The sequence below is a fragment of the Peromyscus leucopus genome, chromosome 16_21 (assembly GCF_004664715.2).
Source record: "Peromyscus leucopus breed LL Stock chromosome 16_21, UCI_PerLeu_2.1, whole genome shotgun sequence".
Classification (NCBI taxonomy): Eukaryota; Metazoa; Chordata; class Mammalia; order Rodentia; family Cricetidae; genus Peromyscus; species Peromyscus leucopus.
In genome coordinates this window covers 66,021,515-66,036,511 of record NC_051084.1, presented here as the reverse complement: position 1 = coordinate 66,036,511, position 14,997 = coordinate 66,021,515, and the positions used below count along the sequence as shown (strand labels likewise).

The 14,997-nt window shown below is 39.3% G+C and overlaps 1 protein-coding gene across 3 annotated transcripts in view; it reads right to left on the bottom strand.

Moving 5' to 3' along the window:
- The window catches only part of Ptchd4 (patched domain containing 4), a 187,103-nt gene that overhangs the window by 117,762 nt on the left and 54,344 nt on the right, over positions 1–14,997 (bottom strand). For all 3 annotated transcript variants that reach the window (XM_028887263.2, XM_028887262.1, XM_028887266.1), the window contains one exon: positions 9,978–10,458. In XM_028887263.2, the coding sequence (XP_028743096.1) occupies positions 9,978–10,458 (481 nt within the window). The remainder of the gene's footprint in view (positions 1–9,977; positions 10,459–14,997) is intronic.

Below are 14,997 nucleotides of genomic sequence, written 5' to 3'. Positions count from 1 at the left end.
GGTGTTTACTTGGTTCTGAGCACCCGAGGACCAGGAGGGACACAGAAAAACTTCAGCTACAAAAGTTTGTTTCTTTTCTTTTTTTTAAAAGCTGAATCTAATATAATTTGTTCTTTCTGGTAAAAGTGCCTCCATTTCCTTCAGTAGCTTTTGTCACTCACTAATGTATCTATCATTTGTCTCTGTCTTTCATTGTGTCATCTCAGAGAATGTCTTTAGATATTTAACTAATACAACACAAATTCCCATTTCATGCTGATTTACGTTGTTAACTATGATATTGTTTAGAATTTTCATTTTAAATGGGAACCATCCCTGGACTAATCACTCACCTGTACCCATTCTTATTCCCATTTAGGGCGAGTCAATCATGGCAAAAACAGACAGTAACGTCTGCTTCGTAGTAAATGTAAACTTAGAGGTGTACTCAGGTACTCTAAGGGTGACATCTAACAAGCCATGTCCATAGCCCAGTCTTGAATATTAGAGTTTTGCCTTGGCCTAGATGAAAAAAAGCTCAATCATAAAAAGAAATTCAGAGAATGAAGAATAGGATAAGAGATGGAGAGGGAAGAATGAGTAGCATGGGAGGGAATATGCTCAACGCACAATACATACTTGCATTAAAATATCCTCACACAGCACAGCACCATGCATACTGAACAGACAATGAAAAAAGTTTTTATATGGAAAGGGTTGGAGATACGGCTCAGTAATAGTAAAAATACTTGCTATGTAAGGGGAAAGCCCTGAGTTTGAATCTCTGGAACCCACTTAAAATCATAGGGGTAGTCCACAGTCCTTTTGTTCCTGTGGAGTGAAGTAGGAACAATAGAATCCATGGAAGCTAGCAGGCCACTTAGCTTGGCATCCATAGTCATGGTGGACAAACAAAGGACAACCACAACCCAACCCAAAGGACAGAGACTCTATTTCAAACAAAGAGAAAGACAGGAAAACCTCCAGAAGACATTGGCCTACATGGACCACATTCACATAAAACATGTGTGTACACAAGCACACACAGAGACGTAGACATGTACACACACACACACACACACACACACACACCACAAGGAAGAGAGAGAGAGAGTGAGAGAGAGAGAGAGAGAGAATAAGAATGAAAGTAAAAAGTAACCAACAATTCAGATACAGAGGTATTTGAGAAGTGTAGAAGTGTAGAAGTCAAAATGTTTCAGAAAATCAGGTACACTCATCTCCCAGAGGCTCTTCAGTTCTTAGGAGGCAGTCCTCTAGGACGCCAAATAAGCATAAGGTGTACTTCTTTTTCTCTATGTCAATATTCTCTTGTATTAGGTGAAAGGGTATGAAAACTCTAGCTTAAACATTAATTTTACATAGGAAATAAAATTTCACTTTTAGAGTAAATTTTGCCTGCTAAGGGCTTTATTTTCTCGTTGGAAATGAAAAAGCAATGACGTGAGCTTTACTGCATTCTTGGAGTGTGAATGGCAGTGTGTACTTTGAAGCAGCTCTGTAGAAAATCACGTTCTGCCTGGCAATTACAGCTGCCCCATGTCAGAAATATTTTTCTTGGCACATTCTGACTTGACAGCCAAGTCAATTATAATTAACAAGGATTGTTGAGGCTGTTTCTGATGGACATGTATTTGAGGACAGCTCAGAAGTCCAGGTTGGGAGACTCGAAGCTCTCTGGCACATCCATCATTCTACCACGTAGTGAATAAATTGCAGCTTCACTCATTTCCCTATCTGCTTAATATTCAATCCTGATTCATCAACTGATTCACCAACTAAAAATAGAAACACCACAAATTGCACAGTGTGAGGCATATTTACATGTATTTCCAGAGTATTTACACAAATTAAATTCTTCAGAACTGGTCTACATGCTTCTCACTCTGAGTAAAATTGTGTTATTTAACAATATTCTTCATTCCAAAATTCAGTACAGTGCTTGAACAAGTACTTGAACAAATACATATGCAAAAATGAGGATGGAGTCTATAGAGCAGTGTTTCTCAACCTGTAGGCTGTGACTGCTTTGGGGTGGGGTGTCACAGGGGTCTTGTATTGGACATCCTGCATATCAGATGTTTGCATTATGATTCAAAACTGTAGCAAATTATTGTTATGAAGTAGCAACAAAATAATTTTATGGTTGAGGGTCATCACAACATTAAAGGGCTGCACCATTAGGAAGGTTGAGAACCACTGCTATAGTGTAAAGGAGCCTTAAGGAATCAGGAGTCAGCCTATAATTCTAACTAATTTTGGATAGCATTATAAACAAAGAGTACATCCTATTCAATGCTACCTCCAATATTTGACATGACCTTTAATATTTTGTTAGGCCAAGATCTTCCTTTTCTCCCTTCAAAAAAACCTATGAAAACAAGGAAGGGAATGTGATAGTCAGCTTTAATTGTCAACCTGACACAACCTGGAATCACCTGGGAAGAGAGTCTAATGAAGGATGTTCTACACTGAGTTGGCCTGTAGGCATGACTGGGAGAAATTGTCTTTATTAAGTTTATTAATTTGGGTGGCACTGATCTTAGGTGTGTGTGGGATCCTTATGAGAGTAGAGCAATTGAGTTGAACATAAGCAAGTAAGCATGTATGCACTCATCTCTTTCTATTATTTAATGTGGGGGTGTCACGACTACTGTCTCAAGTTCCTACTGCTGCTACTTCCTCTTAGTAATGGACTGTAACCTGGAATTGTGAAATAAAAAGCTAAAGTAAACCTCTTCTCCCATAAATTGTTTTTTGTCAAAGTATTTCATAGCAAACAGAAAAGAAACTATGGCAGTGAGACAATGTCTTAATTATTAAAATGGACTCAGGTCAAAGCTTGGAAAGAACAGAGGACAATGCAAGGAAATTAAAATTGAACAACAGCATATACGACACATTAAGACTTCTCATTCAAAAACAAACAAAATTTTAGACATCCTATTCTGAGAAAGCTAAGAGTTAGAGAAACCATCCACAAGTCAGTGCTCAAAAATGCCCACTGTGTGTGCTTTAGACAATGGTAATGATGTCAAGTAGTCACAGCTGCATTCCCCAATGACAGAAAATTCTAGATAAGATGCCATGGAGCATGTGACACAATCATGATAAACAAAGGGAAAACAGTCCTTTCCTAACTCTACTCCCAGCAAGACCAGGTACTGTTTGCACCTCTGATGAGTTCTTCCAGCTGCCTCCTTCGCTAATATTACCTCCCTTGGCACCATACTGTGTTTAAGACAGTAATCCAAAGAAGTTTCTAGACACTGTCTTATAAGACAATATTGATAGTAGCCCATGTTAGGAAATTTATTTTACATCATGACCCTTTGTATACTTACATATGAATCTTAAGAAAAATATGTTACAGAAGCACCTTAGGTAGCAGTTTCTAATATTTACCTTCCCTCTTTTCTTCTTAGTGAAATAAAAATGATATTCATGACACATTATATTAGTTTAACAATCCTCTAATACATCATAAACTATTTGAAAAACACTAGCAGGCCATTTGATCATTAATTCTATGTACATTTGTTAAGTCTATTCTTTACCAGATGCTGTTTATTATCATGGGAAGTAACTGAATGGAACAAGGTGACTGCATACTTTAGGGAGATTTGCATTCTGGTGAGGGAAGGTAGATAACAAGTTAAAAAGTGTACACTTAGACAATGATGAATCCCCAGAAGACTGCTGAAGCAAGAAATGGGAAATATTCATGATCTTGCATAGAGTTGAAAGAAATACCCTAACTACAAATGTTAGATATGGAAAATGGCTTATAGGATTTAGGAAGCAGGAAGACAGAGAAGGAAGAGAGAAGAGAAGGAAAGATGAAGAATAAAATGGAGGAGGAGGAGGAGGAGGTAAAAGGTAAAAGAAGAGGAGGAAAAAGAGGAGGTGGAGAATGAGAAGGAGGAAGAGGAGGAGATGGAAGCTGAAGAGGAGGTGAGGGAAAAAGAAGGATGAAGAGGAGGAAGTGGTGGGAAAGAAAGGAGAAGGAGGATGAGGAAGAAGAGGAGAAGGAAAGGGAGAGATTATTGGAACTTGGCTGTCTTTTACTTTGATGAGATGAGAAGGTGGGGAGGGCATTACTACTATTGCCATATATCTCTCATAATGGAATACTAAACATGGTGCAAGAAACTTAGTTCTTTTCTTGGGACTCATATTCCCATAGAATTCTATACATTTCCTGTCTGACCATTTTCTCATCCCTCCCAAAGCTCTTAAAGGTGCTCTTGAAGACATACTTCCAGCTCAAAGATTCCCTACTTCCCAAGTCCCCCTTTCAGATAGCTCTAGAGCAGTGGTTCTCAACCTGTGGGTCATGACCCCTCTGTGGATTGAACAACCTTTTCATAACAGATATCCTGAATATTAGATATTTATATTACGATTCATAACAGTGGCAAAATTATAGTTATAAAGTAGCCATGAAATAATTTTATGGTGGGGGGGCAATACACTATGAAGAACTGTATTAAAGGATCACAGCATTAGGATGCTTGAGAACCACTGCTCTAAGAGTCTTGCTTTAAGGAAAACTGGTCGCTCCTTGTATATGTACCTGAAGAAAGTTCTAGTCTATTTCCTTGTGTTACTGGGATTGAGGGTCTTGCAAGTACTGAAGTATGAAATTTAATAGGTCTTTTAATAAAAAACTCAGAGCTAGATCTTGGGGTGATGAAAGATCAGAGAGACAAAGGAACAAGTCACACCCACCTCTTACCTTTAGGACTCCTCAGCCTGAAAAGCCTTCAGTTCCTGTCTCCTCCTACCTTATATACCTTTCTCTGCCCAGCCATCACTTCCTGTCTCAATCTTTCTAATGCTGGGATTAAAGGCATGTGTGCTTTCCAAGCAAAGGCATGAGATCTCAAGTATTGGGATTAAAGGTGTGTGCCACCACTGCCTGGCTCTGTTTCTCTCCTAGACTGAGTCAATCTCATGTAATCTAGGGTGACTTTGAACTCCTGAGTGCTAGGATTAAAGGTGTGTGCCATCACTACCTGGCATCTATGTTTAATCTAGTGGCTTGTTCTGTTCTCTGATCTTTAGGCAAATTTTATTATGGTACATGATATATCACCACAAGTACCATTCTTCATCCTCAGGGGTGGTCACAGATGTCATATTTTATCCTGTCTGAAAAATTCACACTTCTGAATTACATATTACATATTGTACAAATTATCCTTGGTATGTTTTAACTTCTTTACAGATTGCAGGGACAGTTTCTCCTCTTTGTTAATGGTTTGTTAGTAATTCAGTGTACTTGTGGTCACAGCTACTATAATAGTTTTTGGTGATATTATTTTCCTTGGGATAAAATCCATTATATATCAAGCCTGTTTGGTCCCATGAAATCCTGAAATCCTCAATCCTACACTTGCCAGAAAGAACAGAATGTAGTTATTTCACTAGAACAATCTCTCCTGAGAAACCTTTGCATCAAGTACCTCTAGATTCTCCTTTATTTTTCTTGCTCACTCACATTATGATTCCAAAAAGAACACATCTTCTAAAGACTGCCAGAATAGTAGCTCTTGTTCCACACCCTCCTCTGAAATGTTATCCTGCCAAGAATCTCTTTAAGACGTGGAGTCCTACTGTCCCACTCTTTAATCCTGCTTGGCCCTAGTGATTGGTGTGCAGCCAGGAGAATATGACAGTTTTGATGTGAAGCAAGTTCTGCATGTAGGCCAACTTGTATCTTCTGCATAGCTTTCTTGAAATACATTTTCTAGGAGACCCTTCATCGAATATAAGAAGTCTAACTATTCAGAGAACACCATGGTGGTAAGGACACATTTACATACTCAGTTCAACAGTCCAAGATGAAATCATCCTTCAGAGATCCAAGATTCAGTACCAACCATGTGAACAAGATCATATTTGCTCTAGCCCAGCTCTGTTCAATGTGAGCACATGCTGCAAGACAACTAGCTATGAGTATGGCCCAACACAAAATGGTGAACATTAACATTTTTTGTATGCATGTTATTTAGGATTTATTTTTTTCTGATCAAATTCAACTTCTTCACCCAGTTACTTGTGGCTGGGGGTTTAAAAGTTCATCATTCTTGCTCATTCATTAGTTTATTAAAATCATGAACACTAACATCAATAGAAGCCACAGAGGAAAACTTCCACATGCAGGCTCCCATGCCTTCATCAGCCCACTGAATGGTTCTGTCCTGGTATTGTTTCTTTCTTTCTTTTTTTTTTTTTTTTTGGTTTTTCGAGACAGGGTTTCTCTGTGTAGCTTTGCGCCTTTCCTGGGACTCACTTGGCTATGGCCTTATATAAAGCCAGTGACTTGCCTGTGATCTAGAGACAGAACCTTCTCTCCTCCTTTTGTAATTTCCTCTTTTCTTTCTGTTTTACTCTGAAGTTTTTCTTATTTTGACCATCTCCTACCACACATAAACATTCTTGCTTTCCATTTAAAGCAAATAATGCAAAAGTAGTTGGTAGTGTTCTTACTCACTGTCTTTCTTTTGCCCACCTCGCTGAACATCTTTAAATGACCCTTTCACCCTCACCATTCCCCAAAGCAGTTCTTGTTAAAGTAATCCCTGACCTTCAGATTCACGAATCAGAGGCCACTTCCACTTCTCAGTTTTCATGGGACATAAGGTACTAGAAGCTTTTACATCACTGGTATCTTGCTCCTCATAAACATCTTTACTTTGCTTCCAGCACACTATTCTTTTTGGTTTGCAGGCTTTTATTCCTTGTCAAATGATTTTTATTGCTCATTTCTCTGGCTCAACCTATCTTTCCAGTCTTAAATATTGACTATTCCAGGCTGGAGCCAAAGGCATTTGCTTTGGTCTATAATCATCTGTCTAGTTGATCTTAGCAGATTTTCAAACTATTTAATATTACTAATGCCATGAGAAGTGACTAATATCTCCAGCTTCAACTTCCAAATATGATCTCTGAACCCAAATTCCACACAGTCTTGTATATCTAGTCCAATCCACATTTCTGAAGTTGGATGCCTAATGGATATATCTGGCTTAACAGATACAAAAGTAACCTTTTGATTACTTTAACCTTAACATGTGACTCATTTTTTCCAAGACCTTCTTAGTAGTCAGTGGCAACTGCAGTCTATTAATTATTCACTCTGCCAACCTTGGGGTTACCCTTGATATCTCTTTCTCCTATAGGGTATATGCAGTCGCCAGCAAATCCTATCTATTGACTTTTGGGTACCCTATTCTGAGTTGAATCCATTTTTACCACTGTCACTGCTCTGATGCTGTTATGTTATGCTCCATGGCCTCTGCTACAGTTCCTCCTTCTAGGTTCCTGCCTTGACTTCTCATGATGGAATATGATGTGAAAACATAAGTCAAATAAACTCATACATCCCCAAGTTGCTTTTGGTCATGCTTTATCACAGCAACAGAAAGCTAACTAGGACAGAAATAGAGGTTTCCAAGAAGTGTTGGGCTTCCTCCTGTATACTACTGATTTTAGATGATGGATGTAGCAGCCTCAAAATTTCATAAACACAATTCACCAGAGGGTTTGCATCAACCAACATCATGCATGCCACTGGCAAATATGTATTTGACAAACAGAATTTATTTATATTTAACATCACATTGTTCTTCAGCACCTCCACAGCTATGTGTTTTCTGTGAATCATAGCTTTGCTTATCTGATGCTCTGTATGCAAGGGCGTAATATTTCCTATCAGTAAGTTAGTTTCTGTCTCTATCTCTTTTTCTCTGTCTCTCTCTGTCTTTGTCTCTCTCTCTTTCAGGTTAGAGGTTGGAAGTTAATATAAGCCCTGCAATTTGAAAAAAAAATGACAAAATTCTACCTTCAATGAATGAGGAAATGAATAGTTCTGTGGCATCTTCAGACTGAATACTGAGTAGCCTCAATTATTCATTTTCAATGTGAAGAACCAGAGCAAACTGATATTACTGAGTGTTCAGTATCACACAGCGTAAGCAGAAAACTGGGGTGAAAACAGACTCTTGATGTTGATGGAGCAGGATTTTTAAACATGTGCTTGTGGGTCTTTAACTGCTATGCCTTCAGAGCACAGCAGACACTTTCCTCTTAGAACTGCAGGGGCACTGAGAATGCACACTGAGCTGTCTTCTTAAGTCCATGCCCACAGTGTCCAGAGTTGATTTGTGGTTCTAAAGGTCAGTGGATAGGCACAGAGTGCATGCTGTGCATCTGGACTTCTCTATCACTACTGTTTTTAGTGTTCTTGGTATTAGGGATGAAAATACCACTTTGCCCTTGTAGGCCTGGCATTACAATCTGGCATTAGTATATTAGTATAGGTAGGTTTTTTTTTTTTTTTTTTTTTTTTTTACCTTATTTGTATAGAATGTATAATTCTTTCCTTTTCCGAAAAGTATCTTTCTATTTCATGATTAGGATGCTACTGGTTTTGACCAGGCTTGAGAGCAAGCCGTGACTTACTTGGGAGTCTTACTGTGATTCTTAGAAATCTTGTGTCAGTTTTCAAATCAAGAAGAGACTGGAATATTCAGAAGAAAAAATATATAAATGATTCAGTCTTGGACTCATATGTATCACTGATGGCAAAATATTTTACATGGTTTTTTGGAAAGGGTGTTTTTATTAGCTGATGAATATGCATTTGTCATGATATGCAAAATCCTGAAGACTCAATTTCATGAAGCCAAGGGCTGTTTCCTTATCATTGTGGAATTCATTGCCCTTTCATACAATGTAGCCCACTAACACTTGTAGCTATTTGTTGAGTGTTTACTTTCAACTAGTATCTTTCATTGTATTCTCTCAAAATAAAAAGCAATCATTTGAAGAGCTTCCCTTAGTATTTTATGAAAGAAGTGGATGCTGAAGTTGTATTCCCAATACAGACATCTGACCTCAGCTTGTACAATTTGTGTGCCCTTCGTGCATTTACAAATATGCTTGTGAAGGTAAAAAGAAATAGGTGCTTGCTTGGGCCACTTAGAGAGCTTTCTGCACCCATCCCTGCGTATTTAGCATTTAATAATGAACCTTATTTACAACTGTTTTTAAGCTAGTACATCGAAAGTTGCTCTTCCCAGCATAAGAATCTCTTGGTTGTGCCACGTCACCAGGTCACTACCTGGAGGTTCAATTTCTGAATTGCCACACACACACACAATTATACTACCTAGAGCAGAACCTTTCGAGGACCACAGATATCACCATCATCTTCTCTTTGTCAACAAGAGGCATCCATCCTGTCACTGAGTCCCCACTCACGTTTTATTCCCTGAACAAATCCATACACGTATACAACATACGTGCATGCACACATGCAATGTTTTTATACTTAGGAATCATTTATATTTGGCTGGGAGAACATTCAGAATCTTAATTAAGGATGATTACTAATTATTTTCTCCAGAGATAAACATATAAACTGGATAATATATCTAAGTGGCATCACACAGGTGTTTTTTTTTTTAATATTTACTCAAGTAAAAGAATAGAGTAGGTTCTTTGAAAAACTACCAATTGAGTTTGAGTTTCCTTTAGAAGATCTTTGAGATTAAGATGCATTAGTTGTTCTTAGACTTTTCATTTGTTAATATTATTAACTATCATGTCATTATCATTGAGTATAACTATGATTGGGGCCACAAAATTCTGTTGGAAATAAGCACCCACTCTTCTTAGTTTAAAGTCAGATACTTCTAACCTGTCAGCTCTGAAGAAACTGAGTAGAGAATTGCCATATTGTGTAATTTAAAGACTTCTGACGTCATCAGATTAAAGGGAAGGATGGTTTGATTATTGCATAATGCCCTTTGAAGGCCTCAACAAGGTAAGACAAACTCCAAGGAAAAATTTACACAACCACACAGGCACACCCAAGCACAACTACAACAGATTTCCACCTGAGAAGTCAAGAAAGTACTACCTTGCCCCAAACCAGCCAGACTCCGATTACCACAAGGATGGATAGTTACCCATGGCGAAGAAAGGGATTCCCAGCAGGGTGGAGTTGTACTTCCCATCAGTGATGAAGAAGATCCCGGCGGCAGTGGCGATGGAAATGCATACCGTGAGCACCCCCAGGAGGCCCAGGAAGGGCTTACTGCGCAAGCAGTCCTTCATGGAGCTGGACAGGGTGGCTGTGGTCAGGATCAACACAAGGCTCACCAGGACCTTGCTTCTGGCCAGGATGCTGGTCTTATGAAAGTCTCTCCAGAGGCTAAAAGATGCCAGAGAGTACAGTTGGAGGTCTTGGTGCTCCTCCTGGAGCTTCCTCATAAGCTTACAGAACTCATTCTCCCACTTCTCCCCTATGAGGTCTTGAGTGGCAGAACCATAGGTCTGGAGGTAGTAGGTGATTTGAATGGCTCTGGCTGACTTGACCCGCTGGTCTTTGCTGTTTGGCACTTCCACTACCCCGCCCAGCTGGTGTCCAATAAAACTGTTCCTCCCATCCTTGAAAACAGAAAGAGGGGAGACTTCAGTTACCAGAAGGATGCACATTCCAAGGAACAGTTTCTTAGTCTAAGTGAAGAAGCACAAGGAAGGCAAAGAGAGGTACTGGTGATTGTGGAATTGATGTGGGTGGAGAGGAGAGTCAGGATTTTGTTCTTAACCTTTTGGAGCTGTGTGGGAAACCCTGCGGGACTAATAGGAATAGAGACGATGTAGCTGGTGTCACAAAAGCTACACCAGACTTGCCTTACTCCTTACATCGCTTCAGTAGCAATCTAGTCAAATTCCTTAAGAGCAGATCAAGTTTATGATTTATGTTTAGCTGTAAGTAGAGCATGGCATGAGGCTCAACCTTGACCATGCTGAGGACATGGAGTACATTTTCCTTCAATGAGATACTACACCTTTCCTCCCAGAATTCCTGGCCCCAGCCCTGTCCTGGCGAGCCACCATGAAGTTCCACTGGTCTACAACCCTCCTGTGGTGTGGGTCAGAAAGGCATTCTCTTTTCTGCCTCTTCCTTTCAGACATTGGCCAGAATGTAAATAAGCTTTCTCCCAACCCCCATGATACTTTGGGTTTTTTCACTTTCTCTAAAGCCTCATCCCCTGTCATGTATCTGTCCTATATGCTTCATTGGCATTTTTTTCTTCCTTTTTTCTTCTCGTCTCCTCTATCAGTTTCCAATATTCAGTTTGCCATGGGTGTTTTCCTTTTAAATTGTAAGAAAACTGTCTTTGAGCTTCAAAAGTTAAAAAATAATCATACAGTATATAAATATACTAAGCTTTCCAGAATCAATATAGGCACCACATGAAGACAAGAACAGTCTTACTTCCTTACATTAGTGAATTTATATGAACAGCTGAAAATAGGATAAATACCTTTCTCAAAGCTAGTGTGGTATTGAAACACTTTCACATGTGATACCAGCACTTGCTGGGTCTATACAATCTTCCCCCCAACACCCAAATCTGTCTCAAACTTATCTTCTGCTATAAATAAATTCCCAAAGAAGGCTGAGAAGATTCTCAGGTAGTGTCACCAAATGGTGGTCTAGCTTCCATGTTGGGCTTGAGGAAGTATGGACAAGATCATCGTCCTAGGAATTGGGTAAACAATTTGCATTTTGCTTTTAACATGCACAAAAGTAACCCTTATGTTTCAGCATATATTGCAAACACAAAAAGTTGGAGATGTTCAGAGAATACAAGTTCAACTTGGAGAATGATCAGACATTGAAAAATACACAGTCACTCTGTGTACCTACATGTTAAATAGTTACAACCATCTTAAGAAACCAAACTGCTGGGCAGTGGTGGCACCTGCCTGTAATCCCAGCACTCAGGAAGCAGGGGCAGGTGAATGTTTATGAGTTTGAGGCCAGCCTGGCTTACAGAGCCAGTTCTAGGACAGCCAGGGCTATGAAGAGAAACCCTGCCTTGAAAACTACAAAAAAAGAAAAAAGAAAGAAAGGAAGGAAGGAGGAAGGAGGGAGGGAGGGAGGGAGGGAGAAAGAAGGGAGGAAGGAAGGAAGGAAGGAAGGAAGGAAGGAAAGAAGGGAGGAAGCTAAACTTGACCAAACCCAAATGAACAAGTTATTTCTTAACAACAATTCTCTTTGTGGGTTCTCCCTTGGTGTATCAACTGCTGCCATGGGATCTTTGTAATGTTACTATTTCTTTTCTTTATAAAAACTCAACTGGGGCTGGAGAGATGGCTCAGTGGTTAAAAGCCCTGGATGCTCTTCTAGAAGACTCTGGTTCAATGTCCAGAACCCAGAAGGTAGCATATGACCATCTGTAACCCCAGTTCCAAGAGATCTGACTCTTCTTCTTGTCTCCATGGGCATATGACACTCACTTGGTGCACAGAACTACATGCAGGCAAAACACCCATATGCATAAAATAAAAAATTAAGTAAAAAGCATCAAACTGAAGGTTTGGCTGTAAGTTTCCTTGTTTAAACCCATTGGATCTTGCAAAGAGGGTTGGCAAGCTTGGAGAAAAGAGATGTGAATCATGCCTCAGAACTGAGTGACTGTGGATATAGTTTGTGTTTGCTCACTATACCAAAATTGCTCACTTATTTGGTGTATTTTTACCTAAAAACTGGCACGATGTTTTGGTTCAATTTTCTTTCTATGGCTTTGAAATTCTGTCTTTATTTAAGTGTGTGTGTGTCTGATCATCTGAGAAAGCAATATCCCCATATCCCTAAAGCTCTGTTTCTTTTTAAGAATGTCTTGCTTTGTCTTAGCTCATTTCTGTCATTAAAAAGACCTCTGGGGAACTTTAGCAGCAGAGCAGAGAGTTATGTGTCCCTCAGGTCTCACTTGGAGATTATAGTAGACAAGGAAGGCACTGATTGTATGTCTGGACAAAAGTCAAAATTTTAAAGATGTATAGATTTTTAAATAGTCAAGCTTTATTGAGTTTGACCAACTGCCAACCTTTCTTTTGAAGTTGTACAATTTTCATTTTTTAATAAAAATGCCTTATAAGAGATACACCTTTGGTATATCTTCCCTTGTTATATTTAAATAATAAGAATGAATTGCTGGTCTATGTTTAAAGCTATGCACCTGTACAATATAAATGAGGTGTTTTGATATCCTGGATCAAAACTCCATTGGATGATTATAACATGTATATGCAGTTGGCTCAACCAACCTACCCATTACAGTTTTCAGAAACCCAATCATATACATTATGGGCATGAGACCATTCTACTTTTGGATAGGAGTAGCAAAGAGTTCCTCTTCTCAAGCTAATCAATCATTAAATACTTCTAAGTAGGAGATACTAAGAATGAATGCAGCAAACATTCTATGTCTTGTGGAGAACTTCCTTGGAGTCACAGTACATTCAGTCAGGTCAATGAAATGAAGACAATGTGACTTGAGTTGTACCTTCCCACATTGTCTTCATTTCATTGGGGGAAATTCTATTTGGGGGAAATTTCTATGTAGTTCATTACTTGTGTCTTCTTCAGTTGTCTTAACTTAGGAGGAGGAGGTAGGAGTATATGAAGTGATGATTATAGGATATAGAAGTAAGTTTTTGGCTTTCTTACTCTATGAAAAAGCTACCTATACAAAGAGTTTGAAGAGATGTGAATGTCAGAAATGCTGTTCATACAAATCATAGGCACAACTTTTATTTGTTAGGTGAGTGAACCTAGATGTTTAGAAAACGCATACCTATTAGTTCCTACTCACATCTTCTGACACCAACTCCAATCCTTTCTAGACCTTCATGATGCCAGAGCAGAGAAACCACTTTGACTCATGTATCAAAACTTTATTTTACCTGTGTATTCCCCTTTCCAATTTCTTTCTCTTTATCTAAGGCAGCCTGTCAGATAAAGTGTTGCCTGTAATTTGACTCAATCTCTTCATTTCTCATAGTAACTTATCCCACAAATTTTGAAATTTCTCTGAATATAGAAGTCTTGTGTTACCATAAAGGTATGTGTTAATTTTTTTTTTAATGGCAGCATGGTAGCATGCTGACTTCAGTGTTGTTTTACTTCAGTGCTGGACTGAGCTCAGTTGTTATGTCAACAACACAAGGTCTCTGGTTGTATCATGGTCTGATTCTGCTGTTCCCCAAGGCACTCTCCACGTCATAGGCAGAGCCTACTCATTCAATTGGAAATGAGAGAGACCACATCATCTCTCTACCTGATCCTTCCACTGATTTGCACTTGCACTAGGCCTGCCACAGGAGCCCTTGATCAGGCCTGCAGAGCGATGAGGATGCATGGCCACAGCTAGAGATGTCTTTTGACCCTGCCTGATGTTCTCCTGTCCCACTGGCCCCCTTCTCCTCCTCCCCCTGTTCATGTTCCTCCTTGAGCACATCAAGTTAATTTCCACCTCCAGGTCTGTGTCTGGTGTTCCCTTTGCTTTGAATATTTCTCCATATTCTTAAATCCAAGACCACTTCCTGCTATGGATGTCTTAGCTTAAAACAACAACAACAACAACCTATTTAAATTATAATTTAAAAACTGGACACCCTGTTTTGTGAAGTCAGGCCATTGCATTGCCCTATTTTATGAACTTCCTGCTAATGATATCTACCTGAGAAAATTGTGCATAGTCATTCAATTGCTCCTTTTCTGTCCCTTCAGTTAGAGTACACACTAGCTGAGAGCCGTGACCTTTCTGGGTTTGCTTACTAATAACTTCCCCAGAGCCTTAAACAAGCCCATTCTCTGCATAACCTTTGCTAACTGAGTGAACTCACCTTTAGGTGTAAATTACTAACCACATTATATTGTAGAGACAGTTTTTGCTAAAATTGGGTAATTTGAAACATTCTCCCTTTTTCAATCTCTTTAGTTCCTTATGCCATTCCCCCAGCATGTATTACTGGTCAGTATTCACTGTGCATCTAGCACTTTCAGGACAGTAAGTCACTACTAGTGACCGCAGACAGGGGGCCTCCATGAGCGCAAGACAGCCAGGGAAGAAGCATTTGCATGCAATAGGACTTGAAGGCAAAGGACACAGGATTTCAAAGAACCGAAGG